Here is a 13613-nt window from a genome sequence, read left to right on the forward strand (position 1 = left end):
CTTGGGAGAGGTTGTGTAGAATTGGTGTTATTTCTTCCTTGAACATTTACCACTAAAGTGATCTAAGCCTAGAGGGTTTTTTGTGAGATTTTATTTATTTATTTTTAAATTTTATTTATTTATTTTTGTCTGCGTTGGGTCTTCGTTGCTGTGTGCGGGCTTTCTCTAGTTGCAGCAAGCAGGGTCTACTCTTCGTTGCGGTGCGAGGGCTCCTCATTGCGGTGGTGTCTCTTGTTGCAGAGCACGGGCTCTAGGCACACAGGCTTCAGTAGTTGTGGCACACGGGCTTCAGTAGTTGTGGCACGCGGGCTCAGTAGTTGTGGAGCATGGGCTCAGTAGTTGTGGTGCACGGGCTTAGTTGCTCTGCGGCATGTGGGATCTTCCCAGACCAGGGATCAAACCCATGTCCCCTGAGTTGGCAGGTGGATTCTTAACCACTGTACCACCAGGGAAGATCCTTTTTGTGAGATTTTAAACTACAAATTAAACTTCTGTCATAGATAGGGCTGTTTAGATTTTATATTTTTTCTTGAGTGAACTGAGATAATTTTTACCTTCCAAGGAATTTGTGTCCATGTCATCTAAATTGTCAAATTACCGTAAGTTGTTCACAATATTCTCTTTTAGTTCTAGTATCTGTGGAATCTGTAGTGGTGTTTCCTCTCATTCCTGACATAGGTCATTTGTTTATTCTTTTTCTCCTTATCAGTCTCAACAGAGGTTTACATTTTTTTTTTTTTTGAGCTTCTTAAAGAACCAGCTTTTGGTTTAATAAAATTTTCTCTATCATTTTTCTCTTTCCAATGTCATTGACTTCTGCTCTACCTTTGTTATTTCCCTTCTTCTGCTTATATTTTTGTTTGCTCTTCTTTTTCTAGTTTCTTAAAGTGGAAGCTCGGGTCATTGATTTGACACTTTTTCTAACATAGGCATTTAGTGTTATAAATTTCCCTCTAAGTACTGCTTTAGTTGCATCACAAGATACAAGGTCAATACGTCAAAGTATAGAAACTGCATTTCTATATGCTAGCAATGAACAAGTAGAAACCAAAATTAGAAAGACAATACCATTTATAACAGCTCCAAGAAAATAAATACTTAGCTATAAATCTAACAAAACTTATACAGGATCTGCATGCTGAAACTACAAAATGCTGATAAAAGAAACCAAAGATGTAAATAAATGAAGAGATATATCATGTTCATGGATTAGTAGACTCACTATCATAAACATGTGAATTCTCTCCAAACTTATAATATATAGATTTAATATAATTTCAATCAAAATCCCACAGTGTTTTTGTATAGATAAGCTGATTCTAAAATTTATACAGAAAGGCAAAATTGATAGAAAAGCCAAAATAATTTTGAAAAGAATAAAGATGGAGAAATCACACTACCAGATTTTTAAGACTTATACAAGCTACAGTAATCCTGATCATGTGGTATTGGTAAAAGGACAGGCCCATAGATCAACGAAAGAGAATACAAAGTCTGGAAATAGACCCATACAAACATGGCTGATTGACTCTTCACAAAGATACAAAAGAAATTCAGTGAAAAAGAATAGTCTTTTAAACAAATGGTTCTAGAACAACTGGACATCCATCTATATGCTCCCCAAAACAAAAAACATAAACCTCACATTAAAAAAAAATTAACTCAAAACAGATCATAAGCCTAAATGTAATATATAAATCTAAAAACTATTTAGAAGAAAATATAGGAGAAAATCTTTGAGAACTGGGGCTAGACAAAGATTTCTTAGACATGAAGCCAAAAAAGCACAGTCCATAAAAGGAAAAAAGTTGATAAGTTGGATTTCAACAAAATTAAAATTTTCGCTCTATGAAAAATACTGTTAAGTGAATGAAGAGACAAGTTGCAGACTAGGAGAAAATACTGCAAAGCACGTATCTGACATCAGATTTGTATCCTTAATATGTAGAGATTCTAAACACAACAGTAAGAAAACTAACAACTCAATTTAAAAATGAACAAATGAGGGACTTCCCTGGTGGCCCAGTGGTTAAGACTCCGTGCTTCCACTGCAGGGGGCACGGGTTTGATACCTGGTCCCCTGGTTGGGGAACTAAAATCTCACATGCCATGTGGCATGGCAGAAAACAAAAACAAAAACAAACACAAGGCACATGAAGAAAGAAATCGTGGCCCAGTAAAAAAGGAACCAAAAAAAAAAAAAAAGAACAAATGAGCTGAACAAACACTTTGCCAAAGAAGATACACAGATGGCAAGTAAGCACATGAGCAGATGTTCACCATCACCAGCTGTTACGGAAATGCAAATTAAAACTACGATGAGAATTCACTACGCGTCTATTAGAATGGCTAAAATAAGAAGCACTGACAATATCAAGTACTAGTGAAGATGCAGTGCAACCTGTAACTACCTTTTTGCTGAATGACAATTTTTTTCTCAAACACACTATATAAATATGCTTTTATAAGAGGTAATATTTTGACATTGTGGTTTCAGGCAAAGACACACTCACCAGTTGACTCAACGCAACAGTTTCTCATCAGAGAACATGTGGAACAAATTTAAATTCACACCTTATTTGAGTGAACTGCAAAATGTTTTTCTTTGCATGGTGGAATCTTCTAGATTTCAGCCTGTTGTATGCATTCACTCTTTACTCATTTTAAAAAGCTCTCTTATATTCAGCTTTGATTTTGTCCTAAAGCAGGGTCAGCAAACATTTTCTGTAAAGGTTCATAGTAAATATTCTCAGCTTTGCGAACCACAAGGCCTCTGTTGTAACTACTGAACTCTGCCCTCAGCAGAGTAGCCGGAGACAACAGGCATTCATTTCTACTGGGCGGGTTGCAATGAAACTTTACAAAAAAGGACTGCAACTTGATTTGGCCCATAGGCCTCAATTCACCAACCCCCGTTCCAGGGGCTGGAGTAGGAGATGATGGAGTTGTGGCACGTTTAGAACACGGTTGGCAGCGATGGGGCAGGGCCAGCTTCCATGGACACGAAGCATTTAATTAGCAGCTGCCTGGATTTGTTGGAGAAACATCTCAACTACTTGCACGTACTGGTCCCGAGGTAGTTTCAAGAGGCGGCGCCTTCCTAACCCAGATCTCCTGCTTCAGCAGCACGTCCACGTTCTTAAGTCCTTTCACCATCCGTGCAGCAAGGGTGGGTGGAGCCTGAGGCGTGGAGGGGCTGAGGGCCTCTCTTAAGCGGCAGAGCTGCGTCAGGAACCCAATTCCCCTGACCTCAACTCCAGGTCTTACCCACTGAATGAGCCCCCCTTTACAGGCAGGGCGCTCCCCAGAAAAACAGGAAGTATCGTCACCTGCCCCAACATGAAAGTAACTGAAGTGTTTCTCAGGGTTGTCCAGGGCTGGCATCAGAATCGCCCACTCCGTCGGCATCTCTGGGGGTGGGACCCAGGTGACCTTGACGCACACCCCAGGAGCATAAGCAGTTCCTATTCCTCCAGCCCATCCAGCGGCCCGAGACAGGGCCAGGGTCCAGGGCTTTCTGCAGAGAAGCCCAGTCTTCATGACACTCACAGCAGGCATGAAGGAACAGACTTTATTAACCTAGCTCTCAAACACTAGAGGCTAAAATTCAGCTGAACTCTAACAATCTATTTACAGAGTGCTGTCAGCAGACCAGGCAAGGCTGGGCCTGGGTCTTCCCCGAACACCCAACAAGCTCAGCCTCCCAGCAGGCCCGAGCCGCTTTCCACCTGTAGCCCACAGAGGACGTTTATATACACTTGACCGAACCCTCAGCGACAGGATACCAGGCAGGATGGCACCAGACCAACAGAGACACAGACATACAGACACAGATGAAGGCTGAGACGGCTGAGCAGGCCCGAGCGCCTGGCTCAGTGCTTCTTCAGGCTGTAGGCCAGGCTGCCAGGGACCCTGGTGCCCTGCAGGGGCGGCGAGTTCCACACGGCAGAGCTGGTGCGCTTATGGTAGCGGGGCTTGCTCTTCTTGAAGATGTCCTCCAAGTCCAGTGGGAGAATGGTTCCGAAGAGCTCCAGAAGGTTCGGGGGGTGGTAGTACTGGTGGATGATGGCCTGGCTAAGCTGGGTGCCTGCAGGAGGACACCAAGGGCTGGGTCACTGCCCTGGGGTTCCCCCTGAACCGCCCCATCCCCCTGCCCCCCACAAAGAGCCCTCGTCACCCTCTCCACCTCAGCATTCCTTCACCTCTTGTCAAATCAGCTCCTCTCAGGGCCCTCCTCCACCCACCCCACCAACCAAACACTGATAACCTCTCACTGTGCGCTTGTACAGCTGCTCTCTAGCGACTCACGTGAGCCAGGCGCTTGGCTGAGGTCACTGCATGACCCCCTCATCCCCACAGCCACCTCGGAGGCAGGCCCTTTACCCGCCCCGGTTTACAAGGGTGAGATCCGCCCAAAGGCACACAGCTAGAGACTCGCAGAGCCAGGATTTGAAGACAAGTCCAGCTCCAGAACCAAAGCATCTGATGCCATCCTTGACTGCCTTGGTTGGCTACTCATCTCATCAGCACCACAGCCCCACGACGCCTGGTGCAGGCTGACACTGCCGGTGGCTCAGAGCCCGGCCAGCGAGGCTGAGGAGGACCCCGGGGGGGTCGGGAAGCAGAATGTGTGCCCGGCACTTGCCCCGCACCAGGCCTTCCTACGCTAACTCACTTCATCCTCGATAGCCCTTCTCAGCTGGGTGCTCTTAGCACCCCCATTCCACAGATGGGAAAACTGAGAGTTTAAGTAGGCTGGTAAAGGTCAAGGGCTCCCCGGCCACGCTGACCCTTGCCCGCTGCCACCTCTGGAATGACTGGATGTTAAGGAGACGAAGTCAGATTCCAGTTACTGTGGGGCTCAGATGAGGTGAAACTCACAAAGCAAACTCTCTTCTGTACAGTGCTGATCCCCTCCAGGGTTCTGGGCCCTTCCTCCGGGGAGTGAGACTGCAGCACCCCCCCGACCCCAGCTCGGCCAACTCTGTAAGGCAGCCGCTGCATGCACTGGCCCTGCTCACTGCCCGCAGGCCTTGCACCCAGGCCTGAGGTGGCACCTTCACACTTACCCACACTCCTGTTTAGAGGCCTGTAAACTCAGCGTCCAATCCTGCTGAGCCTCAAGTACCCCCACCCCCATCTCCAACTCCTCCCCCAGCTGGCTGGAACCCCTTGCTCCAGCTCTGTGCGCTGCCGAAACCCCGCTACTCTTAGCTCTATTCCCACCCCCAGGCAGCATATTTGGGTCCCTGTGGCCTGCTGGGCGGGACTCCAAAGGGGCAGCCCGGTAAGAGTCTGCCAGCAGCCAGCTGAAATCTAATGTATCTGTTGAGAATGGAAGCGCCCAACGTCGTCGGTCTGGCCCTCAGATGAGCCCACTGGCCACAGGGCGCCCACCCTTCCCCAGGCGCATCCCGAGGCCCGATGCAGACCTGTCGGCCAGCGACTCCAGCTGCCAGCCCCGGGGTACAACGGGCTCCTGACCCCCGCAGCCGCTGAGCCACCCCCTCCAGGGCTCGAAGTCACAAGTGGGGACCCAGCTCTCCTGGGGAGCTCCGGGCCCTGCTCACCTCTGGCCCAGCTGGGGATGGGCTTCCGGGGATGGGCCTCGTCGTCGGTGGAGTCATCGCTGTTCAGATCCATCCCGTAGTTATCCGGGTTGATCTTGGGGGGGGCCCTGTGTCCTTGTGGAGTCATTTGATACGAGGTGCAAGCTGGGGACTGGAAAAGATGAACAAGGCCTTCAGCTGCCCGCCCTGCAGGCGGGCACCTCCCGCCACTGAGGAGCATGGGGCTCTGGCCATCTCCCCTCATTTCACGGGAAAAAAGAAAAAGGTTCGGGGGTCGCTTTTTAATTAAAAAAAAAAAAAAAATCACACCACATACATGACTCCGTGTCTTCCTTTTTCATGTGGAAGTATGTTGTAAACATCCTTCTAGGTCAGTGTGTGTCCTGTGACCCGCAGCAGGGCACTCCACTGGGAACCCCACGATTTGTAATTTAACCATGCGGTTCAGCTAACTTACAAGTTTTCAACATCTTAAACCGTGTTGCAATGAAAACCTTATACCACATTTTGTTTGTAACAGCATTAATAGCCTAAATGCTTGTCATTAGGGACTGGTTAAAGACATTCTGGTACCACTAACTGGAACACAGCAGTCAAAAGTAAGAGATTTACAAGCGGTGAAACAGACAGATGTCTAGGATACATTAAATGAAAGGAAAAAAATGAGAAAAAATCAAACTGCCAAATGGTATGTGTTGTGGACTAAATGTCTGTATTACCCCCCAAATTCCCATGTTAAATCCTAACCCACGATGTGATGGTATTTGGAGGTGGGGCCTTCGGGAGGTACTCAGGTCATGAGGGCAGAGCCCTCATGAACGGGATTAGTTCCCTTAGAAAAGAGACCTCCCTCTCCCCTTTGGCCATGTGAGGACACAGCAAGAAGACGGCCGTCTGTGAACCAGAGGAGGGCTCTCATCAGACCCTGGATCTGCCAGCGCCTTGACCCTGGACTTCCCAGCATGTCTGTCGTTTAAGCCACCCAGTCTGGGGTAATTGGTTGTAGCAGCACGAACAGACTAAGACAGTATTTATAGTCTGTGCTCATTTAAAACTATGTATATGTGTGTGTGAGAGAAAGCGTGTGTATAAAACGTATTTATACGTAAAATATAGAAAGATATACACCACACTTAGACTTTCCCTCTGGGGGTAGCTTTCTTTTGCTTTTGCTTTATATTCTTTTATAAAGTTTAGTTTCTTTTCTTTTTTTTTTTTTTTTACAACAAATTCTACTTTCAGAATAAGAAAGAAGATCTATTTCAAAAATAGTAAAAAAACAACTGGTCCAACCGTATCGTTCCACTTTCTTATGGTCCTAATATATACAGCCTGTGCCTCCAGCTACTGGGAAGAGAATAATCAGAGCCAGGGGGCCCTCTCCACCCTGATGCCCGGGCCTCACCTGCACATCCACGGTCACGTTCAGGCTTTTGCTGGCTGCCGCGGCCTCCTTGGCTTTCTTCTCCTGCTCCTCCTGCAGCCGCTGCTCAGCCAGGCGCTGCTGTTCTTCCTGGGACCCGGCAGACGGCGGGATGTCACAGACCACGTGTGCGTCCTCCCCTCCCCCACACCAACGGCGCGCAGCAAGGCAGGCAGGGCGGCTCCTGCACCAGGGCCCCTGGACCCGGCCTCCCCAGCCCAAAGCTCAGGGCAGACCCCGTGGGAGCCACAGGCCTGGCTCCCCTTTACCTTTTTCTTCTTCTCCTCCAGCTCCCTCTGCAGCCTCTCCTTCTGTAGCCGCAGGGCCTTCTCCCTCTCCTGCAGCTCCCTGAGGACCGAGCAAGAGCCTGTCAGGACAGGAAGCTGAGGCCCGGCCCTGTTCCATCCTTGCCAGGGAAGCCAGGCCCCTGGCACACGCCGTAGAAGAGGGAATGGCAGGACGGGCACGCCAGCTAAGAGCCAGCAGCTGTGCTTGCGCCCAAGGGGCTAGGAGTGCACAGCCGAGGGTGCGGGAGCACTCAGCCTCGAGGCCCCCCAAACCGGGCCCCCGCTCCTCCACACAACTTAGATCTCTGTGCCTCAGTCTTGCCTGCTGTACAATGGGGAGCATAACACCTTTCCTCCAGAGCTGCCACGAGAACAAAATGAGGTCATCTGAGCTACCGCCACTCGTCCTGACCCACATGCCAACACCCTGCCCCAGGCCTGACACGAAGCAGGGAGGGGCCGTTCACGGGCTCAGAGCCACCTCCACTTACTCGCTCATGACCCTGAACAAGTCACGGAACCTCTCTGGACCTGTGTCCCCCTCTGGGAAGTGGAGCAGCTGGTACCCACGCTGCAGGTGTCTTCAAGTGAGGATTAAACAAGGAAATGTGTGGAAAGCGTGTGGCTCGGTACCCGCCCGAGCTGCCAGACACTATGACCATCACCCCCTGAAGCCCCTGGCGCCGCCCGACACACATCCAACTCTAAAGCCACGTCAGCTGCCACCCTCTGTCCCCCTCCCAGACTCCTGTCTCTGATTCTGCCCACAGGACCAGGGACCCCTTTGTGCCAAACGACACGATGGCCCTGACGCAGTCAGCCCTCTGCTTGTGACCCACCTCCTTCTCCACTGGGCCTGTAGCCACCCACAAAGACGGACACGGAAAAAAGTGCTGCCTGGTGTTCCCCAGGGGGTGGAAGCAGGGGAGAGGCAAGGCCTGGGCCTGGGCCCACCCGAGAGTCTACACGGGCGGAGTCTGCGTCTGCACACAGGCGCAGGATCCCACAGACCTCCCGGCCAGGGGTGACGGAGGCTTATCCTCCTCGGCATCCCCAGGCCCCGGCACAACCCGGCACAGGGACCGGCCTTGGATAAACGCTTGTGGAAATAAACACGGAATTCTTGCCTATCGCAGAGACCAGTGCCTCTGTGAGGGCTCATCGGCCACGGTCCCCAGTTGGGGGGAGGCGGGGCAGTCGGGAAATAGTGGTGGGGGGCAACCCGAGTCATCACCAGCACCAGAGGAACACGCACGGTGGACAGGAGCCAGGGATGCCGAAGGCCCCGCAATGAATCACAGCATGCGGTGGACTGACTCTCCCACCCAAAGGCCCTCAGTGGCTGCTGAGAAATGCTGGCTCGTCCTGCAGGTCCCCCGTCCCTTATGTCAGCTGAGAAAAAAACGAACCGAAGGGCTCAGCTCATCCGGCTGGAAGCAGAACAGAGACACAATCCCGAGTGACCCAGCCCATTACTCCCTGAATCTCCAGCAGCCAACGCACCACGTCTGGGTGGTTCGCCTTGTTTGGAGCCAGGAAGAAAGCCTGTCCTCCTTCTCCAAACTCCCGAGTGAAGGCGGGAGCTGCCTCTAGGTGACGGCTCCATCTGCCTCTCAGCCACGCGCACGCACAGGACGACAGCGGATGTGACGGCGAGGTGCTGCAAGGTCACCTGGGGGCCGGGCCACCGGGACCCCTCACCTCTCGGCCTGCAGCCGCTCCTGCTCGCGCTGCTCCGCCAGCCGCTTGGCCTCGGCCGCCTTCCGCAGCCGCTCCTGCTCCTCCTCCTTCCTCTTCTGCAGCAGCTCCTGGTGGCGCCTCTCCTCCTCCTCCTGTGACCAGAGAGCAAGGTCAGGGCCCGCAGGCCAGCCTGGGCTGGAGAGGCAAGAGCGGGTCTGGGAGGGAGGAACGGGGTGGGGGTGGGGGGAAGGAGCGGGTGGACGGAGGGCCTGTCCTTCCCAGCAGCTCCTCTTGCGTCAAGAACAGCAGGGGCCGACTTCCCTGGTGGCGCAGTGGTTAAGAATCCGCCTGCCAATGCAGGGGACACGGGTTCGAGCCCTGGTCCCGGAGGATCCCACACACCGTGGAGCAATGAAGCCCGTGCACCACAACTACTGAGCCTGCGCTCTAGAGCCCGCGAGCCACAACTACTGAGCCCACACGCCACAACTACTGAAGCCTGCGCACCTAGACCCCATGCTCCTCAACAAGAGAAGCCACCACAATAAGAAGCCCGCGCACCGCAACGAAGAGTAAACCCCGCTCGCTGCAACTAGAGAAAGCCCGCGCAGCAAGAAGACCCAACGCAGCCAAAAATTTTTAAAAATAAATAAAAATAAATAAATTAAAAAAAAAAAGGAACAGCAGGGGCTGCGCCCAGGGACACCCCATACAAGGCTCCATCCACAAGGACCACTGCAACCGGCTTGAGGAGCATCTTGCGACAACTTCTTTTGCTGCAGCAGATTTAGTAGTTAAGGGTACAGACTGGATGGAGCCAAACTCATGAGCTGGGTGACACGAGGCAAGTCACAGAAGCCTTCTGGCCTCGGTTCTACCCTCACTGATAAAATGGGGACAACAGTCACGCCCACACCTCGTAAGACTGCTGAGTTTATACACATGACGCACTTAGAACAGTGCCTGGCACTATGTAAATACTCAATAAATTTTAGCCATTAGTCTTATAACCCCCTAATGACAGATTTGTGTTCTCTAGAGTCATAAGACCGACAGTTCCCAGGAAGAGGTGGGCCCGTAATCTTAGAGGCAGAACGTTTAATCCTCACAACAACCCTATCGAGTAGATACCACTGCTACCTGAAGGAACCAAAGCACAGAGAGGTCAAGTAACCCACCCAGGGTCACACAGCTAATAGATGGCAGAACTGATATCGGAAGTCTGGCTCCAGAGCCCGTGCACTTAACCTTCAAACTGCTGCCTCTACAGAAAACACAAGGCAGGTCACCGTCACCCATCCCCATCTCCATGGCTTTTGTTAAACCTCCTTGTGAGCTCAAGGCAGCAAGACCCACCAAGATCAACCCGACAGAGGGGGGTGTGCCCAGCGGTGCAGGGGCACGGAGGCAGCGCCGCCCTCCCCCGCCTCCTCCTGACGCCCGAGCCCGGCGCTCGTACCTGCTGCAGCCACCTGAGCCTCCGCGCCTCCTCCTCCTGCCTCCTGCGCGCCTCCACCTCCTCCATCTTCTTGGCCGCTGCCTTCTTCTTGGCCTTCTCCTCGGCCAGCCGCTCCTCCTTGGCCTGCGGAGCCCACCCACAGACGCCCATTGGAGCAGCCCCCCGCCACTCAGCCGTACAGGGTGGGGCCCAGTACTCTGCGGGGCAGACACTCCACGTCCCTGTGGCCCCGGCTTGCTCCCCACAGCCCGGGGGAGGGGGCACCCGGGAGCCAGTCTTGCCCGGAGCGCAGGGCTGTGCTCGGTCCAGGGCAGACCTTCCACCCTGCACGTGGCTCAGAACAGACCCCACGGCCCACGGACGGCCAGGAGAGGGATACAGGGCGTCAAACCCGTAACTTCCGGACGGGTCCAGTCCTAACGCTCGGGCCACCCAGTGTGACGGGCCTGGGTCCCGCCAGGGCACAGCCCACGGAAGCACCTTCTCTGTCTTCTCGTCGATCTGAGCAAACTTCTGCTCGATCTGCTTCTTCTTCTCCTCCTTCATCTGCTCCACCCGTTCCCGGGCCTGCAGCACCTTGCGGAGGCGCTCCTCACGCTTCCTGCGGGCACACGGTGGTCATGGGGGCGCAGCAAGGCCGGGGGAGCCGGGGGGGAGCTGGAGGGGGGCCGGAGGGGGGCCGGAGGGGGCCGGAGGGCAGCCGGAGGGGGGCCGGAGGGGAGCCGGGGGGGCTGGAGGGGGGGCCGGAGGGGAGCCGGCGGGGGGGGCTGGAGGGGGGGACGGAGGGGAGCCGGAGGGGGGCCGGAGGGGGCCGGTGGGGGGGGGCGGGCACTTACAGCTTCACCTCCTCCAGCCGTCGCCGCTTGTCCTCCTCCACCTTCTGCCTGCGGAGCTGCTCGGCCTCCTCCTTCCGCCGCAGGTTCTCCAGGCGCTGTCGCTCCTTCTCCTGGGGGGGTGGCGGTGGGGGAGTGAGGGCAGCCCCGCGCTGGGCCAGGACGACCCCAAAGGCCTCCCAAGGGCCTGCGTCACGAGTGCCCTCACCTGAGCCCTGCCAAGTTGTGGGCAACACAAAAGTCAGGCTCAAGACTGGATGATCCAGATTGACCTGCTTAGCCAACTCGTACTTTTAACAAATTGTTTTTGAAATTATTATGTAGCCATATCACAAGAAGTTTGGAAAATAAAGGAAAAAAATGCCATCCCTAATCTACTTCACCAGCCTATAGTAACCTCTGTTAGCAGAGGTTATAACTATATAAAAAATTATATTTGAAAAAAGAGTTAAGAACGAGGGACTTCCCTGGTGGTGCAGTGGTTGAGAATCCGCCTGCCAATGCAGGGGACACGGGTTCAAGCCCTGGTCCGGGAAGATCCCACATGCCGCAGAGCAACTAAGCCCGTGCGCCACAACTACTGAGCCTGCGCTCTAGAGCCCGTGCGCCGCAACTACTGAGCCTGCGCTCTAGAGCCCGCGAGCCACAACTACTGACCCCGCGTGCCTAAAGCCTGTGCTCTGCAACAAGAGAAGCCACCGCAATGAGAAGCCCGCGCACAGCGAGGAAGAGTAGCCCCCGCTCGCCACAACTAGAGAAAGCCCGTGTGCAACAACAAAGACCCAACACAGCCAAAAGTAATAATAATAATAAAAAAAAAAGAACCAGATTGGGAAGGGACAGAAAGGCAGCTTTGAAAGTTATGGTTAATGTTCTATTTAAGGGGGTAGATAGGTACACATGTGTTAATTTTTTATTATTATGCTTTATAACTTTTATGAGTGTATACACACACACACACACACACTGTGTATCGACTCTTTCCTAATAGTTGAAAAAAAAAGAAAATACTGTCAAATGCTAACAGAGGTTACTACTATATAGGCTGGTGACATAGATTAGGGATGGCATTTTTTTTCCCCTTCATTTTCCAAACTTCTTGTGATATGTCTACATACCAATTTCAAAAACAACTTTTTAAAAGTCCTAGTTGCTTCAGCAGATCGATGCTGGTATACCTTCTTCCTCTGCAGGCCCAGAAAGCCCCAGGGGCATGGCCATAGCAGTAGGCAACCAGCAGGACAGGCGGGGCCTCCAAGCCCTCCCTGGCCAAGGACGAGTCTGGTGCTTCACCAATAACGGTCAGGGGATAAGGGTAGAGGCTGGGACCTGGACTAGAGGCCCACCCCTCACCCCAGCCTGGCTCCCACTAGACACCACGTCTGGGCTAAGCCACCCATCGGCCTCCCTCTCTCTGTACTAGTTGCTGTCCATTTCTCCTTGGCCGCTGACCTTGACTGCAGATTTCCCACCTAGAAATCTGGCCCCGAGGTAATACCATCCTAAAGATGGAGAGAAGGGCTCCGGTTATGGGTGAGATGGAGTAGACACTCCCATCTGTCTCTCCCACTACATGTGGCTGTATAACCTAACAGAATGCACGGAGCAGTTATTTGAGGCCTCTGTAAGGTAAACAGCCGCAGGCAGACTGGGGAAGGAGACCAAACTTTGAAGCATCACCGAACCAGCAATGAGCTGAATGCTTTTTTTTCTCTCCAGCACTAACTCAGCGAAGCCTGAGACCCCAAAGAGATCACTGAGGTGCTGACAGAACTCCGGGAAGAGCCCTCTGGTTCTGACTCAAAACACTGTGGTTTTTTCCCTCTTTTCTCCCTTCTCTCATGCTCTGGCCCACAAGCAATCCTGTGGCAACGGGGACAGCAGCAGTTACTGGAACCTGCAGAGTCAAAACTCAAGGAGGAGAACCTTCCATGCCACACTATGGAGCTGTGATCCCAAAACGCTGGGAAACACTGTTGCCTTTCTTTCTGTCTCCCAGCCGGAGGCCCTCCACGTGGTTAGGGGAGCACACAGCAGAGCAGAGTAACTAAGGCCCCAGCTTCCTGGCTGGGGGGCAGAAAGGGGGAGCCCCAGAGAAGAGGAAAGTACTGGATAGATTGAGAAAGTAATACCATAAGGTTTTTATGAACTCCCGGGCGCAGCACCAAACTGGAGATGTTTGGATTTGACCCGAACTATCACACCTGAAACTTTGAGAACTAAACTCACAGGCCACCTGCCAGATCCCAGATGGACCGCTGACTGGCACACCCACGACAGATCCAAAGAGCACTGTAAAGGCTCTGAAATCTGAACGGACATTGGAACCACAGCCAGAACCAGTGGGTTACTGCTAAAGCA

General features: G+C 52.6%; 1 protein-coding gene across 4 annotated transcripts in view; it reads right to left on the reverse strand.

Moving 5' to 3' along the window:
- Window positions 1–3557: 3557 nt before the first annotated feature.
- Window positions 3558–13613, reverse strand: part of INCENP (inner centromere protein) — a 30259-nt gene continuing 20203 nt past the window's right edge. For 2 of the 4 annotated variants that reach the window (XM_057553536.1, XM_057553535.1), the window contains exons 11-18: window positions 11256–11365; window positions 10900–11020; window positions 10420–10542; window positions 8982–9112; window positions 7263–7341; window positions 6976–7083; window positions 5571–5721; window positions 3558–4087 (exon numbers count right to left, since the gene is read on the reverse strand). In XM_057553536.1, the coding sequence (XP_057409519.1) occupies window positions 3873–4087; window positions 5571–5721; window positions 6976–7083; window positions 7263–7341; window positions 8982–9112; window positions 10420–10542; window positions 10900–11020; window positions 11256–11365 (1038 nt within the window). In that variant the 3' untranslated portion in view covers window positions 3558–3872. Of the gene's footprint in view, window positions 4088–5570; window positions 5722–6975; window positions 7084–7262; window positions 7342–8981; window positions 9113–10419; window positions 10543–10899; window positions 11021–11255; window positions 11468–13613 lie in introns of all 4 variants that reach the window. The other 2 variants (XM_057553534.1, XM_057553533.1) reach the window with 1 other exon arrangement.

Source organism: Balaenoptera acutorostrata, chromosome 9 (genome assembly GCF_949987535.1).
Source record: "Balaenoptera acutorostrata chromosome 9, mBalAcu1.1, whole genome shotgun sequence".
Lineage (NCBI taxonomy): Eukaryota > Metazoa > Chordata > Mammalia > Artiodactyla > Balaenopteridae > Balaenoptera > Balaenoptera acutorostrata.